This window comes from Mytilus galloprovincialis, chromosome 5 (assembly GCF_965363235.1).
Source record: "Mytilus galloprovincialis chromosome 5, xbMytGall1.hap1.1, whole genome shotgun sequence".
Classification (NCBI taxonomy): Eukaryota; Metazoa; Mollusca; class Bivalvia; order Mytilida; family Mytilidae; genus Mytilus; species Mytilus galloprovincialis.
The window spans coordinates 32,515,100-32,538,541 of record NC_134842.1 but is presented as its reverse complement, the minus strand read 5'-3'; the positions used below and the strand labels follow the sequence as shown (position 1 = coordinate 32,538,541).

The 23,442-nt window shown below is 32.1% G+C and overlaps 1 protein-coding gene across 3 annotated transcripts in view; it reads left to right on the top strand.

Moving 5' to 3' along the window:
• LOC143075623 (uncharacterized) overlaps positions 1-23,442 on the top strand; it is a 122,758-nt gene that overhangs the window by 18,879 nt on the left and 80,437 nt on the right. For all 3 annotated transcript variants that reach the window (XM_076251110.1, XM_076251109.1, XM_076251111.1), the window contains 9 exons: positions 9,800-9,925; positions 11,549-11,604; positions 13,537-13,754; positions 14,961-15,083; positions 16,192-16,377; positions 17,102-17,235; positions 18,736-18,885; positions 20,599-20,778; positions 21,554-21,721. In XM_076251110.1, the coding sequence (XP_076107225.1) occupies positions 9,800-9,925; positions 11,549-11,604; positions 13,537-13,754; positions 14,961-15,083; positions 16,192-16,377; positions 17,102-17,235; positions 18,736-18,885; positions 20,599-20,778; positions 21,554-21,721 (1,341 nt within the window). The remainder of the gene's footprint in view (positions 1-9,799; positions 9,926-11,548; positions 11,605-13,536; positions 13,755-14,960; positions 15,084-16,191; positions 16,378-17,101; positions 17,236-18,735; positions 18,886-20,598; positions 20,779-21,553; positions 21,722-23,442) is intronic.

Below are 23,442 nucleotides of genomic sequence, written 5' to 3'. Positions count from 1 at the left end.
CATGTCCGGTCGCATCGTAACTTCTCAAAAAATCTTCCGAACAATATTTGGACATCGGTGTCGTGGGCATGTACAATTGCTAAACCACACATGAACGTTCTTTAGTCTTCGTAGATCTATTCCAACTTGAAGTCTTTTTGAGTCTACGACAAGCAGAACATGATATTTTATACCATTAAATATTGAAGCCATAGTCATGAAGATCGATTACTTGATTGGTGTTCCGTTAACGTAGCCGCAGAACAAAAACGCGAGAGCTACTTTTGAATATTTCTACAATTTTAAGTAGTTTTCAACTCACAAACACAATAGTATTTTCAACATTTATTAAAATATTTTTTTTTACACTTTTTGACTTTTATGTTGTATCAATTTGACTTGAATTTTGTATCAATTGGACTTGAATTTTGTATCAATTGGACTTGAATTTTGAATCCCGCCACATTCAAAATGTATGTGCCTGTCCCAAGTCAGATGCCTGTAATTCAGTGGTTGTCGTTTGTTTATGTGTTACATTTTTGTTTTTCGTTCAATTTTTGTGCATAAATTAGGCCGTTAGTTTTCTTGTTTGAATTGTTTTACATTGTCATTTCGGGGCCTTTTATATCTGACTATGCGGTATGGGCTTTGCTCATTGTTGAAGGCCGTACGATGACCTATAGTTGATAATTTCTGTGTTATTTTGGTCTCTTGTGGAGAGTTGTCTCATTGACAATCATACCACATCTTCTTTTTTATATTTATATGAGTATATTAAATAAACATGTATATACTAAGCTAAGTCAGTTTATATCTTGTTTTTCGTCTGACTATACAAAAGGCGAGGAGAGCTACTTTGATAGATCATGTTGACTGACAAGCTGTCTATATAAAGTAATGGGACAATGCATGGCATGAAGAAATCACCAAATCACCGTATGCAATACTCAAAAAGACATCCATAGCTTACCATATAGTCATCAACTACCCACCGTGAGCTTTTGTTGGCTCTTAACTCAAATCCAAGAGCACAGCAAAATGTCAAAATATTCTATTCAAACTGGGTGACCTTGGGAGAAAAACATTGAAATTTTCCAAAAAATACACACACCCCTCAACTTTTAATAAGGAAATTTGGTATTAATGCAAATGAGTCAACTATCCCACAAAGTTCAAATGTAGTGGATGTAAGCAATTATATATAGGAAACCATATAATCTTCAACAATGAGAAAAACATACGGTATTGTCGGCTACAATAGTCCACGAATTGAAAAATATGAAACAGTTCAATTGAGAAAAATAACGGCCTATTTTAAAACAACATGAATTACGAAAAACACATATAAAAGACATCAACAAACAAAAACCACTGAACTACATGCTCCTGAGTTGGAGCAGGCTCATGCAATATATTGTGGCGTTTAACATGCTTGTAAACAGCCGGGACAGTTTTGTTACAGCACAGCATAAAAACAAACCATAAAAATCAGTGGAAAAGGGCTTAACGTATGAGATCGATACAAAACAGACGAAAAAAAAAGGTCTAACAAAATCACATACCGAATGTGGCAGGGTATTTTTTTCAAACAATCAAAGTACTGAAGTACTGAACATCGAATGACTGCAAGTTCTTTTGGATTGTCACAAACACTTGTCTCAGAAAAAAAATCACATCTCTATACTTGGAAGTTAAGTTAATGTATAGATATATATTTTTTGAAACTCAGTACACATATTCTATATCATATGATCTTTTTAATTTTAATGCCAAATATAGAGTTCTGACCCTCAATTCCACGATCCACTAGACATGGAAAATGATAGTGCGAGTGGGGCATTTATGTGGTATGGACACATTCTTATTCAGATCCTTTATTAAAGAAGTCAGTAAATTTACTACAGATAATACTACATTTGTAAATTAGATGAATTAATATAATGAACAGGTATATCTCTGATTTCGTTATACTTATGTGTATGAGAAAATTAATATATATATTAATTTTAATAAGATTGTTGAACGAACGCGTTCAATCTTAGGCTTTCATTCTTGTCAATTTTTCCGAGCAGAGCGAGTCCAAAACAATTAAATAGACGTCTTTCAAGCCAAAGTTAATATGTCTGCTATACACATATGATTTTATTTAATAATTGAATGCTTCTTTTTGTAAATTCATTGGGGTGTAAAAGCGTTGACCGAAGTACATTTTGTATGAAGCGCTTCATTCTAAAAATGTGCGCACGGTCAACGCTTTTACAACCCTATGAAGTTACAAAAAGAAGCATTCAATACTTATAATTACATTTTTTAGCTATGATAATGAAAAAACGAATTTTATAATTTTTTTATTTTATTCACCTGTGCACTTTAATGTGGGACAACGTGTAATCATGAACGAAAAGTTTTATTAAGTGATGCAATTGCTTACGGAATAACACGTGATGTGCAGTTAGCCAATCAGGATAAAGTATTATAATGAAACATGCATCTAATGTAATGATTATATTAATCAAAAATACAGTCCTAGATAATAAAAAATCATGAAATATTTGGTCTAGTAATAAAAAATCACACAGTAGTTGTCGTTTTTTAGCTCACCTGGCCCGAAGTGTCAAGTGAGCTTTTCTCATATCTTGGCGTCCGTCGTCCGTCGTCGTCCGTCGTCTTACTTTTTACAAAAATCTTCTCCTCTGAAACTACTGAGCCAAATTCAACCAAACTTAGCCACCATCATCATTGGGGTATCTAGTATAACAAATGTGCCCGGTGACCTGGCCAACTAACCAAGATGGTCGCCATGGACAAAAATAGAACATAGGAGTAAAATGAAGATTTTGGCTTATATCTCAGAAACCAAAGCATTAAGAGTAAATCTGACTGGAGTAAAATTGTTTATTATGTCATTATCTATCTGCCATGAAATTTATAGATGAATCAGACAACCTGTTGTTATGTTGCTGCCCCTGAATAGGTAATTTTAAGAAAATTTTGCAGCTTTTGGTTATTTTCTTGAATATTATTATAGATAGAGATAAACTGTAAACAACAATAATGTACAGCAAAGTAAGACATACAAATAAGTCAACATCACCAAAATGGTCAATTGACCCCTTAAGGATTTATTGCCCTTTATAGTCAATTTTTAATAATTTTCATAAATTTGTACATTTTTACAAAATATTTTCCACTGAAACTACTAGGCTAAGTTCATTATAGATAGAGATAATTGTAAGCATCAAAAATGTTTAGTAAAGTAAGACCTACGAACACATCACCATCACCAAAACACATAGACCAAGTTGAGCGACACAGGCTCTTTAGAGCCTCTAGTTATATATAGAGTTTAGACCTTTGGTTTTCCCGTTTGAATGCTTTTACGCTAGTCATTTTGGGAGATCCTTATAACTTGCTATTCGGTGTGAGCCAAGGATTCGTGTTGAAGAGGGTACTTTAACCTATAATGGTTTCCTTCTTCACACTGTGATTTGGATGGAGAGTTGTCTCATTGGCACTCATACCACATCTTCTTATATCTATATATCCTTTCAATATGTTTGATTGGGGTCTGGAGCTGGCATGATAGTTACTGCTAGTAGTTCTTTGTTAATTTATGAATCATATTCATTTTGTGTAGTTTCTTTTTTTTACTATTTTGTCATCGGACTCGGATTTCTTTTAAACTGAGTTTCTCTGTGCATATTGTTGTGTGTTTGTTTATTCTACATGAGCTAGATATAGTTGTATAGCGGGAGGGTTGAGATCTAACATGTTTAGCCCCGCCGTATTTTTGCGCCTGTCCCAAGACAGTAGACTCTGATCTTTGTTAGTTTTTTTCTGTTTTTTTTTTTATCTAAGTTAAGTGTGACGTCCATTTTCACATTACTAGTATATATTTTTATTTAGAGACCAGCTGAAGCCCGTCTCTGGTTGCAGGATTTTCTCGTTGTGTTGAAGACTCATTGGTGACCTTCGGCTGTGCTCTTTGGTTAGGCTAATTGTTGTTTCTTTGACACATTTTTTATTTCCATTCTCAATTTTATTGATTGATCAATTGATTGATTGATTGATTGATTGATTGATTGGTTCATTGATTCATTGAACTAAAAGCAAAAGTCATGATCATTTGAGAATCCTTTATTTGTATTGTAGTGTTAACTTCACCAATGAAACTCGACATTAATTTTTGTCTTAATATTAAATTTCTTTGTAAACTCTAAAATTACCGTCTAATTATAATAAGACACGCAAGGATAAAAAAAAAATATTTGGCCTTCAATGTCGCCACCTTTTTTAATGTGAGTAACTTCATTGTTCACTTAGATTTCGATTTTGATATTGTTTTTGCAAGTTTCCATAATAGATTTCTGGTAATTTCGCTGCATTAAACCCTTTGGAAAAGCACATTGACTTAATTTTCCAAACGTTTATTGGAACCCAATGATTTGGCAAGGTGTTGCAACCTGTAATGTAAAGAAGTTACAGCCGATTGCATTGAGTGTGTAGGCAAAAGTAGCATATCCTTGGTTAGCTTGATGTATTATTAGGTTAGGTAAACTACCCTCCTTTAAGAGTAGACTAGTTCGACAGATAACCAATCAATCTGTCTGTAGGACTAGGCTCCTTCTACAGGAGGGTGGTATACCTTACCTAGTCACTTCATAGTTCAGCTAACAAACAAGCGATACAAAGATATTACCTTTGTCTACACACTCAATGTAATCGGCTGTAATGAAAATGCGAAGTTTGTGAGACCAGGCTCAAGCAGCCAGTCGGCAGCAGTCAGTTTTCAAATATATAAACACAAATATTGCATAAGACTCAAACGTACTTCAAATGTTTTTATTAATATATAACCACTATATCATCAGTTTTTAAAATATAATTAAGCAGTCAAAGACACTATTCAATGAATTTTAAAATTTCATTTCTTGTTCATTTAAGAATTGAATGGTTTTTTTTTTGTTACTTCATTAAGGTGTAAAGCGTTGACCGAATTACATTTTGTATGAAACGCGGAAGCGCTTCATTCTGAAAATGTGCGCACCCTATGAAGTTACAAAAAGAAGCATTTAATATTTATAATTACATGTTTTAGCTAGCTTCATGAAAACACGATTTTTATCAAGTTTTTATTAAATTCACCTTTGCACTTTATTGTGGGACCTCGTGTCATCATGAATAATGATTTTCGTTGTGTAATGTAACATGAGATGTGTTTATAGAATCGTAAATAATTATGGCACCCTAAACGGAGTTTGGGTGACATATTGTTATTCTACGTTTCTTTTTTTATTATTATTTTATTTATTCTTCCACACATTTTGTCCATGCTATTTCTCAGAATTGGCTTGAACAATATTGATGGAACTATTATACCATAATGTAGACCACTATATGAAATTGTGCAATCGGGGTATGGCATCATCAAGATGGCTGCCGTTGCTGTGAAACTGATAAAATGTGAAAAAAATGCAATTTCTAAATCTTTCATTATAAGACCTAGCTGGATGAAATTTTATGGTAATGTTCCTTGGTATGCCTAGATGTTGTTACAATATTAGGAAATTCCAAAATGGCCGCTATTGTCATGGAAACAGGGCGAAAGTTTAACATTGGCCCCATGGGAAAACATATTGAAGCTGCATTTCCTGCAAGAATATTAGATCAAACCTTCTACAACTTAATGAATATGTTACATGGCATGTCCCAAAGTGGCACCTGTCTTTGGAATTTTGGAAATGGTACCCGTTACTATGGAAATAGCAAAAATTTCAAAAATTTCAAAATGCTCCAAAATTGACGAAACTTTACAAAAATGTTAATTGGCATGTGTATATGTTATCTTTGATTTTGGAATTTTCAAAATGACTGCCGCTCACCTGGCAATGGGGGAAGGGTGCTATCCGTTATTGCTAGCAATTGCAAATCTAGTTTCTTTTTATTATGGCACCCTCAACGGAGTTGGGGTGACATATTGTTATTGTTCGTTTCTTTTTTTATGGCACCCTCAACGGAGTTGGGGTGACATATTGTTATTGTTCGTTTCTTTTTGTCTTATTATTATATTTATTCTTCCACACTTTTTTGTCCATACTATTTCTCAGAATTGGCTTGAACAATATTGATGGAACTATACCATTATGTAGATCACCACATTAAATAGTGCAGTGGGGTATGGCACCATCAAGATGGCTGCCGTTGCCATAGAAACGAAACAAATGTGAAAAAATCCAGTTTTTTGTTTTCTCGAACTGTTTGGATAGACTTGAACTCAGAAACATTATATTTAAATACAATGAAGGTGCCCACTATATACAGGTATTGGATGATTTTGACACTCATTGGAACTACTATGTTGCCATGGAAACTACACCAAAAATTTAAAAAATATCAAAATGCTCCAAACTTAATGAAACTTCACAGAGTTTTTTGATGGTGCCATACCCCACTCCGTTGAGGGTGCCATAACAATAAAATAACTGAGTTGAACACACACATATCTATATATATATACAAGTAAAACTAACTAAGAGTCCCCTGTCCTCAGCTCTAAAGACTGTTTTATAAAGGAACCTGGTTTTTTTCACTTGGTTTATATTAGAAGGATTTAGTAGGACTACTAGTTTTTCAGTATCAGATAGATTTGGAAACATAGGATTATCTATTGCCATGTCATTAAAAAGTTTTATACGTAAAACATTATTAATTTGACAGTGGAGGAGAAAGTGATTTTCATCTTCTAAGGTTTTAAAAGTTGGACATGTCCTATTGTCTCGAGGTATTTTTAGATATATGCCCTTCTCAATGAGCAAATTATGGTCACTAATTCTAATTTTTGTAAATAAACGTCTAGTTTCAAAATTGTGATATTTTAGATAAAATTCTTGGTCTTGTTTGACTTTAATATTTTTGTAAAGAAAAAGTTTGTTATTTTCGTTCAAACTATCAATTTTATTTTCCAGTAGTTCTGAATAAAATTTACTTGTAATATTCTTAATCCAAGTCTTTAGTTTGTTAACTTGTTCCATATTTTGACAGGACATTACTTTTTGTATATCAATATTCATTTCTTGTGTTGAATCTTTTATAAATGTGGACCAAGTATAAACTCCTTGTGAATCAAGGTGTTTACTTAATGTATAACTTTCTTTTAGCAATGGGTTTATGTTTTCAGTATTTAATCTAGCCCAATAAAGAATTGCTTGTGTTTAATGATGGCAAAATTGCACTATTGGGTTAAATAGCTTTCCTTATTATCGGCATCCTGTCAAATAGTTCATGACAAGTAATAATAATTCTGCATTAAAAGAAAAGAAAGTTGCACTCGTGCTTTAACTTTTTTTGCCACACAAAGCTGTTTTTACAAAATATTCTACCTCTGAACTAGTGTATTTCGCTTAAATATGACTGGACAAAAGGTTTATTTTTTGTATTCAAAGTATGGTGGGCAAGTAAATTATTTATTAGCTTAAAAAAGATTGATCCGTGCTATAAATTAACTTGTAATTTTGATCAAGTAGGCCCTAGATCTCTAGCTTACGTTCTCACCTAGTGCAGATAACAGTATTGCCGCAGATTTTTGTTATTAACTGTCTGGTAAGGGTTTTTGTAGGGTATACGACCTCAACTTTAGACCTACTTTAGAAAAAAAACTAAGCAGAACAACACCCTGGATTTTTCTACTGTAGACCCCAGCTACCCAGCTTCCCTTTGCACCTAGTGAGGACAATTTTTATTACATTTTCAGTAAGGGTGGGGTTGGGTGTTCGACCCCAACTTTGGACCTATCTTTGAACAAAAAAGCTAAACAGCAACCTTGTTTTTTTTCTCCAGCAGACATCAAATACCCAGCTCCCCTTTACACATTGTGCGGACAGCTTTACACATTGTGCGGACAGAAGTATTTCCGTAGACATTTGTTTATTAACTTTTATGTAATGATGGGGTAAGGTGGGTAACTGAGGTCCACTTGAAAAAAAATTACAGGGACTCCAATGTGGTGTGGTCTATGCAGAACAATTGCCGGAAATCTATGGTAGTTTGCAAAATAATAGTCTTTTTTATAATGTGATATGTAAAATGTTTGCAAATAATGAAAGCACGCGTCTTAATTAATAGACATAGAAATAAAGAGAAACCGTATGATAACCAATAACAATCTCCCAGAGACAAACTAACGTTCATTAGGGCAACTAGTATGATGGTCTGGATTCGGGGTTCTTAATTTCTGTATTCTTTGATATTTTAAGCCATATTTCTCTATTCTTTATACTTTTTGACAATTATTCTCTTATCATTACATTTTAACACCATTAATCTAGCTATTTTATTTATTTTTTGGTCCATTGTCTCTATTATTTATATTTTTTGTCCACTATTCTCAATTCCATAATCCCCCATCAACGGCCTCTAGATAATGTCCCCTTAATTTATAGTCTTCACAAATAAGCAAAATTATTACCTTATAGGCTCCTTATGGCAAACCAATTGAAGGCTTTAATAGCCCAGTTTGAATTGTGAAATTGAAGAAATTTTGAAAATTTGATCAAGCAAAATACATTATCGTCCTCGTAGTTCGTAAAATACTGGCAGATGGATCTTGGTCCACTGTGTCTTGGTCATCAATTCTAATAATCTTTACGACCTTTCAAAACTTAAAAGTAATAAAGTTCACGCACCCATATTGTTCCGATTGATTTTGCATCCGTCGACATTATCTTCGATTAAAGTAGTATTGATCTGACAACCGCTGTGCATGTATACTTTAACGACCTTTAAATGAATGACAAATGACAACATTGTCATTTTTTGAATGACAATTAAACAGTGTTGAAAAGATAAAATAAATAGACTTTCGTTTTTCGTTTTTTGTTTTTGTAAAATCAAAAATGAAAAATGAAAATACTTTTGTTTTTCGTTTTTTGTTTTGTGAAATCAAAAATGAAAAATGAAAATACTTTTGTTTTTCGTTTTGGTTTTTAAGAAATCAAAAACGAAAAATGAAAACACTTTCGTTTTTCGTTTTTTGTTTTTTATATTTCAAAACGAAAAACGAATGGACGCAGATATACACGGACCTACTTGCTCATTAACAAAAAAATGGAAACACAACATTATACCGATTTCATGTATTGTGGGTGTTGTCTTATGATCGTAAAACCCTCAAAATTATTAAATGATAATAGTCATAGAAACTTTTTACAAAAATTAATAGCTCATTTACTACATGTACTTATTATGTAAACTGACAGTCATCTAATCAAGGAATTAATTATTATTGATAGAAAGATTATTATTCAAACAACAGTATCTGGGAACACTAAAAAAATACACATTTAATCAACAAAGGAGCAGTGATTATATTAAACTAATACCATAAATCATTTTCTGAGGGCCGACAAAGAGTGCAACGAATTTATTCTTATTTAAAAATATTGGTTTGTAAAAAATTTCTGGGACGTAGCGATTTCTCAAATTCGTTAGGTAATTAACAGTCCTGCTGATGAAAATATATGCTTTGACAGCACAGAGGTGGGGGAAGTGATTTAGATTAGCTAAAAGTGTAAGCCTTTGAAAATCTCCTTGTTCTTTTGAATTTTTAATGACAGTTAAACACAAACATTCGCATCGTTTTTTTTTTATAAATCATTATAATTTCCCGGTAGTCGCTCTCAATAAAAATATTTCTTGTTAATACATAAGAAAGCAACAACGTTCTTAAAAGAAACCGATTAGTCGAGTATCATTTTGTTAATCGATACTCAGTACTACCGACCGATACTCGGGTGGTTCCATTTTATTTTTCTTCACGTTTCAGTGGAATGGAGGTAGATGTTTGTCCTCAGTACTTACATTTTCGTCTTAATCAAGAAGGTTGTATCACAGGAGATATGCAAATGTGTTTACCACCAATCAGAGCCGTGTGTTTAAATCCATATACTGGGTATGTAGTGTTTCTAAATTTAATTAACTCTGACTTGTAATGAATTTTGTAGAATTAAAATATATATCTGCTAATCTATCGACGGCATGCAATGAATTTGTATACTCTTTCAGTAGAAGTAACACTCAGAAAATTAATGGTTGAATTAAAAATTTCACAAGGTTTGACAATGCTTTTTTTCACCTCATTTCCATGGTTTGATATTGTAATGAGGTCTATGTTAAGTTCAATAGTCGGATCATCATAGTGTCTTATTAATATTTCATATATACATGGTGCATAGATTTATTAAAATACATCTATAGGTTGTTATCAAAGGTACCAGGATTATAATTTAATACGCCAAACGCATGTTTCGTCTACATGAGACTCATCGATGACGCTCAGATCAAACTAGTTATTTAGCCAAACAAGAACAAAGTTTTAGAGCATTAAGATTAAAAATTCCAAAAAGTTGTGCCAAAGTAATATTTGCCGCGGCTGAGAAAATCCTTTGTATTTCGAAAATTTATACTTTTGTAAACAGGAAATTAATAAAATGACCATATAATTGATATCTATATCATCATCGAAGTTTTGACTACTGGGCTGGTGATACCCTCGGGGAATATAAAAATATAAGGATTGATTCAATAAACCTACTGACGACTGTTAGCTTCTGGTGATAACATCGGGTCAGTAAACAGAGCTTCAAGACTGACATGCATGACAACAAAACATATTTTTAAATTCAACGTCAATATATTTTACTTCAGAATTAAGGTTTCAAATTACTGGTTGAGACAAACATAAACTATACTTTGCATGTCATTGTATGCGGACATGTAGCTCTAAATGTATTTTTACATTTCTTGCCTTCAAATGATTTGGTTTGAATGTTCTTGTTAAAGGTGAATTACAAACGCGCTTCGGACACACGACGATTATAAATTTTTATTGTATATTATAAGTAAAGGGAAAACTAATTACTTGTACACCAATATTCATTATAACTTGAATTTATATTCGTTTTTCATTTATAATGTTGAATGAAGTAAACCTTAGTGATGACCTCAATCTAATGAACATTCAATTCATATACCAATCATGGTCAGTAAAGGAGGCACGACATTTTAATACATATTTCCTCTTTGAATAAAACATAAAAAGCAATAACAGCCAGAGATAGCTGATAAAAGCAAAATGGACGAACAACCGAATTGATAGCTAAAAATGTTGGTCGTTAATTTTGTGCTTATTCATTTGGGATGGGTCACTTGATTTGGGAGAGTGTTCTTAGATAACTTTATAAACACAAGTTTTAGAACAATGTTATTAATAAAATATAAATATTGTAGAAGAGTGACGTAAATTCTTTATACAAGTAATACTGTGACATATATCACTAGGTTTTTATCGTAAGCTGAACTAAAGATTTTTCATGTCAAAATGTAAGTGAAACATTAAAGAATAATTTCTTACTCCTTGCTGATCAGACATAATAAATATTGTGTGTATTGTCAAGATATATTGTAACTATATTTATCTTATGAAATTGAACTGAATTTGATATACCATACATTACTCTTCATTTATTTGCAACTGACATGCATATGACATTTGCAATATTTTTATACATTTTAGGTGCTTAACGTTCAATAGCATTCCAGGAAAAACTGAGAGTTGGAAATGCAAGAAAGGTACATCTTCAATAAATTCTTAAATGTCCTGTAATGATCAAGTCAATGTTTAAACAAATAATAAATCTAAATTGTATTGAAAACAGTAATAGAGCAGACATTATCTTTAACGTTCTAAAATGCATAAAATTAGAATTAAAATGCCGACGATTTTCTCAAGATTTCCTCAAGATTTTTCAAGTGGAGATAAAAAGATTCTAAAGCAATCATCTTTTGTAATGACTATTTCAATTAGATATTATCTCATATTTTGCTAAATAAATTTCACGGTTAATCTGACTCTAACTAATGAAGATGTCATAGTAGATTCTGGAATGTATACAAAAAAGTGTAAAACTTTTGATAGTTCCACACACATAAGTACGAAATTTGATTTTTAGTTGAGAAATATAATATATGATTCATTGTTCAACGTTAACCTTGATGCACAAAGCGTAGCTTTAGAGTTTGTCACAGTGACAGTCACATGTGAGAAGTGAACGAATTTTCCATTTCTAAAAATTTGTATGCCTAATTAATGAATAAAATGGAATAATTTGCCAATTTTACTTTTGAATGGAATGAACTGCTTTTTACATGACTTATATCCTACGTAAAACTTTTTTCATGTCGTGCACTTCCGCTTACCTGGATCCGCTTCGCGACATGTCGTGCACTTCTGTTTACCTGGTTCCGCTTCGCGTCATGTCGTGCACTTCCGTTTACCTGGATCCACTTCGCGTCGGTTAATAAACATAAATCTCACCTTTAAAATCTTTGTTCTACGTAGGAAAAGTGTTGATTAGATACAATTTTATTTTAAAAAATTGAAAACAAAACGTTTAATAATTTAATGCGTCCGAAGCGCTTTTTTGGATTTACCTTCATCAAGAATGCTCAAAGCCAAACATTTGAAATCCGAGTAGGTATAAGTACCGAAACCGTTGAAGAGCTATATGTTAAAAATACCTAAAATAAATAGCCAAATTCATCAAAAGTCAACTTTGCCTGAGGGAGTTGAAGCCTTAGTTTCTTAATAGTTTCAAAATTTATAAACGGACAATTTTAGAAAGGTTTGTTTAATCATGTCAGTACCGAATTACTGACTACTGAGGTGATGATACCTTCGGGGACTATTAGTCCACCAGCAGAGGTATCGATCCAGTGATGTAAAAAATTGAAAACAACACGTTTAATGATTTCAATGCGTCCGAAGCGCTTTTCTGGATTTACCTTCATCAGGAACGCTCATAGCGAAACATTTGAAATCCGAGGATGTATAAGTACCGACACCGTTGAAGAGCTATATGACAAAATTCATAAACGGACAATTTTAGAAAAATTTGTTAAATCATGTCAGTACCGAAGTACTGACTTCTGAGCTGATGATACCCTCGGGGACTGATAGTCCACATGCAGAGGTATCGACCCAGTGATGTAAAAATATGAAAACAACACGTTTAATAATTTAATGCATCCAAAATATTCTTTCTCATAATTAACTTTATGAGATTCGCTGAAAAATAGGCAACAATAAGTTTGAAAGTCACACATGAAATACCTGAGTAATCAAATCTTCAACAATTTTCCAGTGAAAGGTTGATCATTTTGTGTCCTTAACCCTTCGTCACTGCTGTTTAACGTTTCTTTTACATGTAAACTATAAACCAGGCGTCAGCACTTTTGTACTTTCATAACATATCATTGATATGGTCAATTTATCAAAAATTTAATTTTTAAAGATGTTGAAATATTCAAAACACAATGGGATTTCTAACCCAAAAATAGAGATCACCTAAAACGTATTTGAATAATTTTCGGTTGTTAATTCTCTTCAAGTTTTCATTTGATTTGACTTTCCAACTTTTGAGTGAGTGATACTCATAAGACTTATGTGACAAAACGTATGCAACTATTAACCTTATATCGTTGATGAGGTTTTACTTCTTTCAGATAACTTTTATATTCCTACTCTATGCGAACTATACAGTGATGAAGATGGAATAACAGTACATATGAAACAACAAAGTTTTTCATATTTTGAGAGTTACTACCGCAAGAATACCAATAAATTTATAACAAGAAATTCTATGGTTTTTAATTGGAAGAATAGGGAAGGACTAACAGAGAAATTCAACTTGTTTTCGAAGATTCAAGATCTTATGTACAAGGTTTGCTACATTGTAAAATAAATGACTTTTAGTAATATTGCAATATGTGTTACCTTATAAAGACTTTTTAATTACATGACTAATATAGATTAACTATTGTTTGAATCAACGAATATGTGGATTAAAAACCAATTGAACGATATCCAACTACTACAGAAAACACTGAAACTGAACTAGGATAAGTTAAAAAGCAAGACATCGGAGTTCAGTATTTTTGTGATTTTTCTTTTTACAGAAATTATAATCTAATTTGCATTTTGACAAGGACTTGAATTTTGATTGGTCTGTTAGACGTTTTTCTCCGTAATCAACACTGCGATTGACCATGTTGTCGAAACTACTTTTGTAGCCTATGTAAAATACTTAGCGATTTCAATGCGATATATCCCTTTATGATACACATGCAAAATCTTGGTTTAAGAAAGTTGAAGTTGAACTAAAATTACTTGGTTATTAGTTTTGGTTGAAAACTAAAAGGATTGAACGCATCATTTCTAGAAGTTACTGCCATGATAACTTGTTACATTGGTCGCAATGAGGTGATGTCTGAGTGAAAAAACAATTCGATAATTACACATGTAAAATAAACTCGTGTATTTCACTCCACTGAAGTCATAAAACAGTAGGTGTTTTCAAGATGTTGCCGATGACGTCGCACCAAAACAAATTATGCATGCGTAGAAAAAAATATACTTCCTTACATTTTCTACTATAATTCGGTCAATCTTATAAAAAGAATATCAAATCAAAGAATTCAAATATCGAAAAATATTCGACGCGTGACTGAACAACACTGATAATCAATTCATGCAATACGCGCATTCGTGAATTAAAATGTTCTTCGGTCTCTCGTTGAATATTTTTCTATAGTTATATTCCTTGATTTGCTATTCATTAATTAGCTGCTAACCAAAGATACTTCCATACAGGTCAATTATTCAGTTTGTGAAATATTTAAAATCCCCAGTGTACTCATTATCGTTAAAGGGAAAACGTATGTTTAGTTCTCTTATGTAATTATAACAATATGATATTCTGGTTTACAAAGGAAGTATAGAAAGAAAAAGTTGCTGATGCTAGTTGTTTTACAAATATTGAATTATTCAAAATTGTATACCTTTATAGAAAACTTTATAACATAAAAATGGAAGCTTTTAATTTTTAAACATTTCTTTTGGAATCAAGTATTATTATTTTTTTTTTCAGGAAACAAATATAGAAATTTTGCAGAAAGTTATTTTAGACGAAGATAATCCACAACAGTATAAACAAGATGCTCTCAAATACCTTGATGTTGCCTATAAACATGGACATTCTCTTACGATCAATGTATGTTAATTATTTGAAAATGTAACACACTGTAATGTCTTTTATACGTAATAAATCTCAGATGATAATCGATTTAAATAACTCTGTGTATACGCCTAGACATAATTCGATTTGTCTAACATTTGAATGTGTGTGAGTTTTATCCATGAAATTCCGAAATTTCAAGATCCAAATGTTACATACAAAACGTCTAAATAGAAAGCAAAACGTTCATTTCTTTATTCAGCATGTTATTTTAGCGACGTTATATTTTAAGTTAAAATCATCGAATAAATGCGGAATCGGTAGTGTTCCAATCTGTTATTTTCTCAGTTACACTTTGTTTACAAATGTTTATATACATATATATCCTTTCTCTAAGACCAAGCTCAATACGAGTTTTGCTCCATATATAACGGATTATCAAGTCTAATTGAGGTAAAAATGATGTTTTACTTAATGCTTAGATAATTTGAGAAGAGCACAAATGATACAAAGGAACATTTGCAAAATGAATCAAATCAAGTCATATTTGTGAGCATCTGCGATTGAATTTATTAAGCTTGTATATAAATTCTAAAATAAAATTTAAAGTAACTGATTTTCAATTTCTATTTCACCGAGACTATTAATGGTAATGTGACTTTTTGCCATCACTTGGCGTCTATCATTGTTGTCTATCGCGCTGAGCTCATTCATAGACGAACTATTTTTGATAAATGTTGTTTGCTCTGAAACATCTGATACAATTTGAAACAAACTTTGGCTGATCGCGACCCCAATAATATCTCATAAAGGGCATTATATATTTCTGCACACCAAACAACTTGGAAGCCATTATTAAAAATGAACGAAACTAATGTTGATAGTTTAATAATAGACTTCTTACAGAATCTATAACCTTGTTTGGATTTTCGTCAGCGAAAAAAAATATATTATGTCTTGAAACAGAACTAAAAAATGCAACACTGAACAAGAATATATGGCTTAGATGGCGGACTTAATTCAAAGCCGTGTTTCAACAGTGATTGTACCCGAAGATTCTTCCTTCAATACATGTTTTGCAGGAGTGTGCTACTTGTTACATTTGAAAAAAAAAAATAATATAAAATCGTTTGCACATTTTCAGGAGTGTATGCAACATGTCGCATTTCTTAGAGGTAGAAGTACTCCGGAATATTATCAAATGACATCATGTTTCAAACATGTCAAACCAAAACATGAAATATCTATATATGGAGGACCGGTTATTTATGGAAAATGTCTACTGTTTCTTATTAGGTATGGGACGGATCATAAAGACATAATACGAGTGGTAGGTATAATTTTCTATAATTACAATCCATAGCATATATCACTAGTCTTTAAAATGCTTTTTATTTCGTTAAATTTGTTACTTCCATTATTTGTTTTCTTTTTAAATGGCAAGCAGTGTTAGATGTCTTTTCGATGGACAGGTGGGTCTCTTTTGGCATTCAGATTTCCCCTACAAATATACCTGCTAAAATAGTTATGAAGACTTGAAAAAAATGATTTTCTATCCAAGGAATAAGTTTTCTTAGCAATATTTGGCAAGACCATTCGAAATGTTGGGTCCTCAATGCTCAGTTACTTCGAACTAAGTTGGCCTTTATACTTTAAAAAAAAAATTAATGAATCTTTTGTAGACGGGATGTTCGTCTAGCGTACACGATTTTACCCTGGTTTTTATGATGAGTAACATAGCTATATTTTGTATAATGTCAATATTATCATGGAAAATGTTCTCTACAATCAGGGGTCCATTAAGTAATACAAATAAGTTTCACATTTGTTTTACGATTTGAATAGCTATAAATGTATCAATTTAAGTTGCAGTATAGAAACAATATTAGGTCAATGTCATAAAAATATATACCTTTTTGTACTCGGCGCAAAACTGGGGAAGGGCTCGGTAAACAAAAGTTTATATTTCCCTGTCATTCACCTGATATTGTATATGTTCCTATAAACAAACATCTACTGGAATAAATAAATGTTTTATTCGTGTATTCTTGCAGATTATCAGATGTGCTGATAGGGAAAGCTTTAAAAGTCCAATTATACATAAACTATACATGAATCCAGGAAGAATTAGCATCGAGGGATCATACAAAACTGTTGGAGCAAAATTAGCTTGGTGTGCAGAATCTGGGTAATATTAAAATGAAAGATAAAAGTTGATACAAATGTTTCTAAAGAGGTATTTTAAAGTTGCTAACGTTCTTGTCTTAGTAAGAGATTTTTAAAAAATAATATAACAAACAACACCTCAACTTCCGCAAAACATAAATTCTGCTGGTAAGCATTACTTTCAACTTTTTTTCTTATAAAATAGTATTGAACCTTTTATAAAGCTTTGGTTTGAGAAGACATGTTTTCAAATAGCTAACGTATATCCATATCTTTTCTGATAATGAGCTGCAAATTAACAAAGTAGAACTAAACAAACAAAATCATAATTATATATAAAAATGTTAAAAAATGGACTACGATCTTCAGTATAATTTCATTTAGCTTAAGCTGTCGTTTGATATGATGTGTTCTCCGTCCGTAAACATTTCCTTTTTTTTAAGACAGTTAACACAAAGTCAAACCATTTCAATAATTTTTCCTTACATGGAAGCCTTGGCATATATTCTTGTATCTGATTGACTGGACATTAAAAAAATGTTTGTAAGAAATTCAGCTATTCGAAGACATTCCGGATGATTGTCTTCATTCGTTAGTCTTCAACAATAATTATTATGTTTGTTTGTCGGTTTAAGAAGATATCTAAAATCAAAGGATGTTTGCCAATGAGACAGCTATCCACTACAGTCCAAATGACAAAGACGTTTACAAATATAGGTCATCGTATAGCCTGCAATAGTGAACCTTCCATACCGCATAGTCAGGTATTAAAGACTCCAAAACAAATCAAACGAGAAAACAAACGGCCAGATATATGTTCCTATGGAGCAACAAACGACAACCACTAAATTGAAGGCTTCTGAATTGGAATAGGCCCATATAGAAAGTGTCTGGTTAACTCCCTTTTCCCCCTGTGGTGTAACAGTACAAAATACAGTACAAAAATACAGAACAAACTGTAAACATCAGCTAAAATAGGCTGTTCTCATCAGATCGATACAAAACATATACAGAAACAACAACTAAAAAAACCACATACCTGACGGGGTAGGGTATTTATACATCCCCACAACAACAAAAAAGACAAAAGTACAAATCTGAGAGTACTCGCAGTTACAAACACAACTAGTTCAAAGCCAATTCTAACTAATAAAATAAATGTCAATATTCAAACATCGAATGAATTTAATGAAAGACGTCATTAACAGTCAGAGATAAACACGACCTTACGCAATGCCAAGATACAGGTACATACCGATACATTTAGTAGAGCCATTAATGTGCATATGGATATAAGAATAATACATAGTTTGATTTTTTTACTGATAACCTTAGTAATATTCGTAATTAAGAAAATGATATTCAAAGATAAAAAAAAAATCAAAACAGTGTTACTGCGAATACTCTCAGATCTATGTCCTTTTGTTGTTGGATGTACAAGTACCCGGTCACGTTCAATCTGTGTTTTTGTTGGATGTTTGGTGACGAACCTAATTTACTTTTAATCTTATTCCTATTACAGACAGTCAGGTCAAATCATTTTGTTTAACCAGTATGGGGAGATTCACGAACAAATTCCCTATAGAAGCATTATAGCAAAGAAACAATCTGGGAAGGAAGACAGTTTTTGTATCATGGGAGAAAACTTTGTTTATATTGACAAGAATGACAGGTAAATTTGTTGGTTACAAATCATGAAATTTAGCTATACAGCTGAAATATATATATTGTTTTTAAATATCGCAGAAAACTTTTACTTGTACTTTGTCTGTTAATATATCTTTAAAATTTGTGTCCATTCTGTTCGTCGTTATGTGTTTTCTGTAAGTTTAACGTAACCAATGTTGATCTCTGATTAGGACTCCGATTAAACTTAACTGGGCATGTGGAATATATGTTGATGATAAATAATTTGATTGGATCGCGAATCGATAGCAGATAAACGATGCCAATCAAAGTGATTCTTATTTATATTCTATATTAATAAAACAATGCTGGTATACATGGATATTTAATGTCAACAAATTCCAAGCTACAGATGTCAGAGTTGATGCTATCCATTAATAATTCTAATGCAACAACGTTATTAACGTTCATTTTGATTGGATAACTTCACTAATTTTCATGGCATCAATTGATAATTGATGATATGGAACGTACGCACAGATTATCAATACATGTTTTAACGTTGTTTTCTGTCAGTTTCATTAGAATGGAGATCCCAATATTGTATTTTAAGCTCCACGGCATCAATTGGTGATTTGATATATAGTCGCAAATACCTGTTACTGTCTCCGCTAACGCGTCGCCAGTAATCTAAATTTGCGACCACCAAAACTACCAATTGATGCCGTTGGAGCTTCAAATACAATACTGTTATCTCCTAAATGTGCTTTCCCGAAACACTGAAACTTTATGTTGTACTCCGAATGTTGTACTAAGTGCCAAAAAAGATGACTGAGGAATATAATTATGGTCACTTTGGTCTTCTTCTGACCGCTAGTTAAACCCATGCCAAAGTGAGGCGACCGTTTGTTTGTGCAGGTTCTACAAGTACATGTACGCAGTCACATCCAGTCATTCATTATGGGGTCAATAACTTATAAGATGTCCCATGTAGTGACAGTACCACGATATTTGCACGTTATGATCCATAACAGCATCAATTTAAAGGGTTCGAAGGAGGCTTGTTGCATGATCGCAGGGACAAAAAAAGAATACAATTGTTGAATATTTTGAATGGATTACACTCAAACTCACATCATTGCAGCAAGATATGTTACGATTTTGAAGAAACAAGCAGATAATATTTAGTAACAAATCACACAAACAGACGAACACATGACTTGTTATACATGTCATAATTGTAAAACACTTAAAAATCAACAATTACATTAAATAAAAGGTAATAGTAGTTTATCGCTGTTCGAAATTCATAAATCGATAAGAAACAAAAAACAACACTAAAATGTAACACACACAGAAACGAACTATAATATAACAATGACCATTAACCTGACTTGGTAACACAATAACTAATACCGCATTAGATTTGCTATTCCACAACTAGTGTATCTCTGGTTGTTTCCGAGGTTGCAATATTTTAAAATCCAGAAACCACAAACATGTTTATTTCTCAATGTTTTACTTCATTTTGTTAATAATCAAATGATGTTTTAAGAATGTGTACATAAACTTTGCAAACTTTTTTTGGTGTTAATCTTATCATTCAAGTAAGTATTATTTTCATTTTGAAGTTAAATTTGTCGTGTGTTTTCACTTTGCATCACAGACAGGAACATCACAACAGAATAATTTCAAATTTTTCTTATGTTTAACAGGTCTTTTATTTTTTATCAATGCTGCTATTTGTATTTATTTGCAGAATGTGTATAAGACAGGAACATGAGAACACAATCATTGACAATTTAACTAATGTGAAAGAAATCTTTGTTGTTAATGCTGATATTTGTATCGTCCAAGATTCTATAGGAGTCTGTGTATTGAACATAAGGAAAACCACATGTTTGAAACTGAATTTAAAGATAAAAGAAAGCATTGAAAGGTACAAAATAGTTTAGGTAGAAGAAATGACAAAATTCAAGTTCAATAGCCTTGTAGTCAACTGAAATCATTGAGATTATTATATAATTAATATAGCTTAAAATGTCTCACTTCATTCCAGAACAACAACCTCAGTGTTAAAGCGGTATGGGTCTCGATTCGTTAACGGTGGCATGATTTATGACGGGTTCAAATCAAACGCTATGTGTATTTAGTAGTTCGACCTCTCTGCTTTCCACCCGGCGTAAATGATGAGGGCTAGTCCGCTCGGAGTCCGAATTAATGTTTCCCTGTTGAATCATTATTATTCTGGTATACCAATAAAATATAATTTTTTAAAAGGATTCAATACAATTTGTGAAAATCAATTATTAAATCAATAATAACGAAAATAAAGGTTATTCCAAATCAAAAAATATTGGTGCAAACAGTAGAAAATGCAATAATTATATCAATTTTTGTTTTGTCCTTTCAAACAAAATAATTAAAATTAAAAAAACTTTATAAAATTAAAAACAATTGCCATATGAATTTCGAACAGCGGTATACTACTGCTTTTATTTACCACCATCCATATTCTATTACAGTCACTTGAATACATGTTTACTTTTTATGTATTAATTTTATAAAAGTTTGATATATGGGTTACTAGTAACACCTATCATGTAAGTTCTACCTCAATCACAACTGTAGATCTTTTCATATCATTGAAGTTAATATTTAAGATTGTCTAAATTTTTAAATATATGTAGCTATCATATTATTATTGTTTATAGGGATATTTTAGAAAGAGATGAATATAGTATTCATTTGGCACACAACATTAATATTCACCTATTGGAGACAAAGATAACGAAAACTGATAAAAGCATTATTTATAGAATTGTACTGCATGCCGAAACCTTACTTTTGGTCATTGAGATATCAGAACAACAAAGTAATCAGTAAGTCAATACATCATAACAATAACTTTATGATGAGAAATTTTCGCAAGCATTACATTGTTTTTTTTTTTATATATTTCATAAATGTATATGAAAAGGTATATTGGCAGGTACAAGTATTTCTTTGAACACACCATGTTTTCTCCTGATGGAACATCATTTATTCTTAATAATAGTTGATTTATACGTTTAAGTAGAATTTTTAGTCAAGGTTGGGTTAAGTGCAAAGGTATTCTTATTACTGAATATTGAAAGACCCATTTTTATTTTTTGTTTTGCTCTCAAATATGCAGGATCCGTTTCATAGTGATGCTGGACCACGGTCTTCATTTGGCTACGACTGTGTACTGTCCCATTTTTTCAATTCCAATAAACGTCGACACTCTGATTTGATATTCTATATCTTTCCACAGCAATGTCCAAACAGGAGTGTTTAACAGGCACATTAAAATGTGTTTGGAATACGTCAAATTCAATTCCTTAATCTCGATTACTTTTGTTTATAACATACATGTATATACATTGTTGGACGATTATCAAAACACGAAGAACTTTGTAAAAAGCTTACGAAAAGATTGTAAAAGAGAATTTTTTAATTACTAGTATATAATTTCGCTAGATTCGTTCTTAATTTGATGGTCCTTTTAATTCCAAGGACAATAACTGCTTCTAGACTCCCCTCACTACAATTCTTTCAAATTTTCAAAAATAAGTTTTCCAATTTGATTAAATGGTCCTTTAACATTTTCATACATGAAAATAGATTTATTCCAAGCTTAAAATATATACCACACGTGATGATTTCAAATTCCCGAACGTCAAATTTTCATTTCTCAGCAGAAACTTACCCTCTTTTCCGCTATATGACGTTTACATATCAAACGTCGTGCGTTACACTCATGTATGTTATCACTAGACATACTTTATCAACAGGGTAATCTCCTTACACAAAAGGCCCCATCAGAGTTATTAGGAAAAAAGTCTGAAATCGACACTATCACAATTTGCCGACAACCTTCACAATCTGGCAGACCGATACGATGTGTCGGTGTCTCAAGTAACTAGTTTTTCTCGGTTGAGTGATATTCACATAGTAGTTACTGTGGCTAATTGTGTTCGTGGATTGCTAAAACTTGCATTTTCTTGGATATTTGAATTCGCGGTTTTGCCAATCTCTGTATTCAAAGCCTATTGAAATATGTTATTCGTTAAACATTTGAATTTGTGGTTCAATTGTACCCACAAAACCCTCAAAAACTGGTATCCAACGAATAATAATGAACCCACAATAAGTCGTTTGATCTGTAATTCTACCAATTGTGTCCCATTTCCGATTGTTTCAATTTGACTTCATGTGTGTGAATTCTCATTAGGGTTGATGTATCGATAGCAGGAGACGCTTAATGAAAATGGTGAATATGATGTTGAAACTTAATGGGATGATTGAAAGATGACGGAAGGTACTTAATAGGAAATTCAAATCTCAGATATTACCAGTTTAGGATTTTGTCTAATGCTTAGTCCGTTTCTGTGTGTGTGTGTGCGTGTGTCAGTCGTGTCAACTGGGGACACACACGTGTAGGAAACCCTTCAATTGGGGACACATATCAAACGGGGACGTCCCCAATTGTCAAAGTGCTGTAAATCGAATTTTTTTGCGTCCTTTTCTATCAGAAACAAATTTTCTTACAAAAACAATTTTATAAACATTTGTCCTCAAT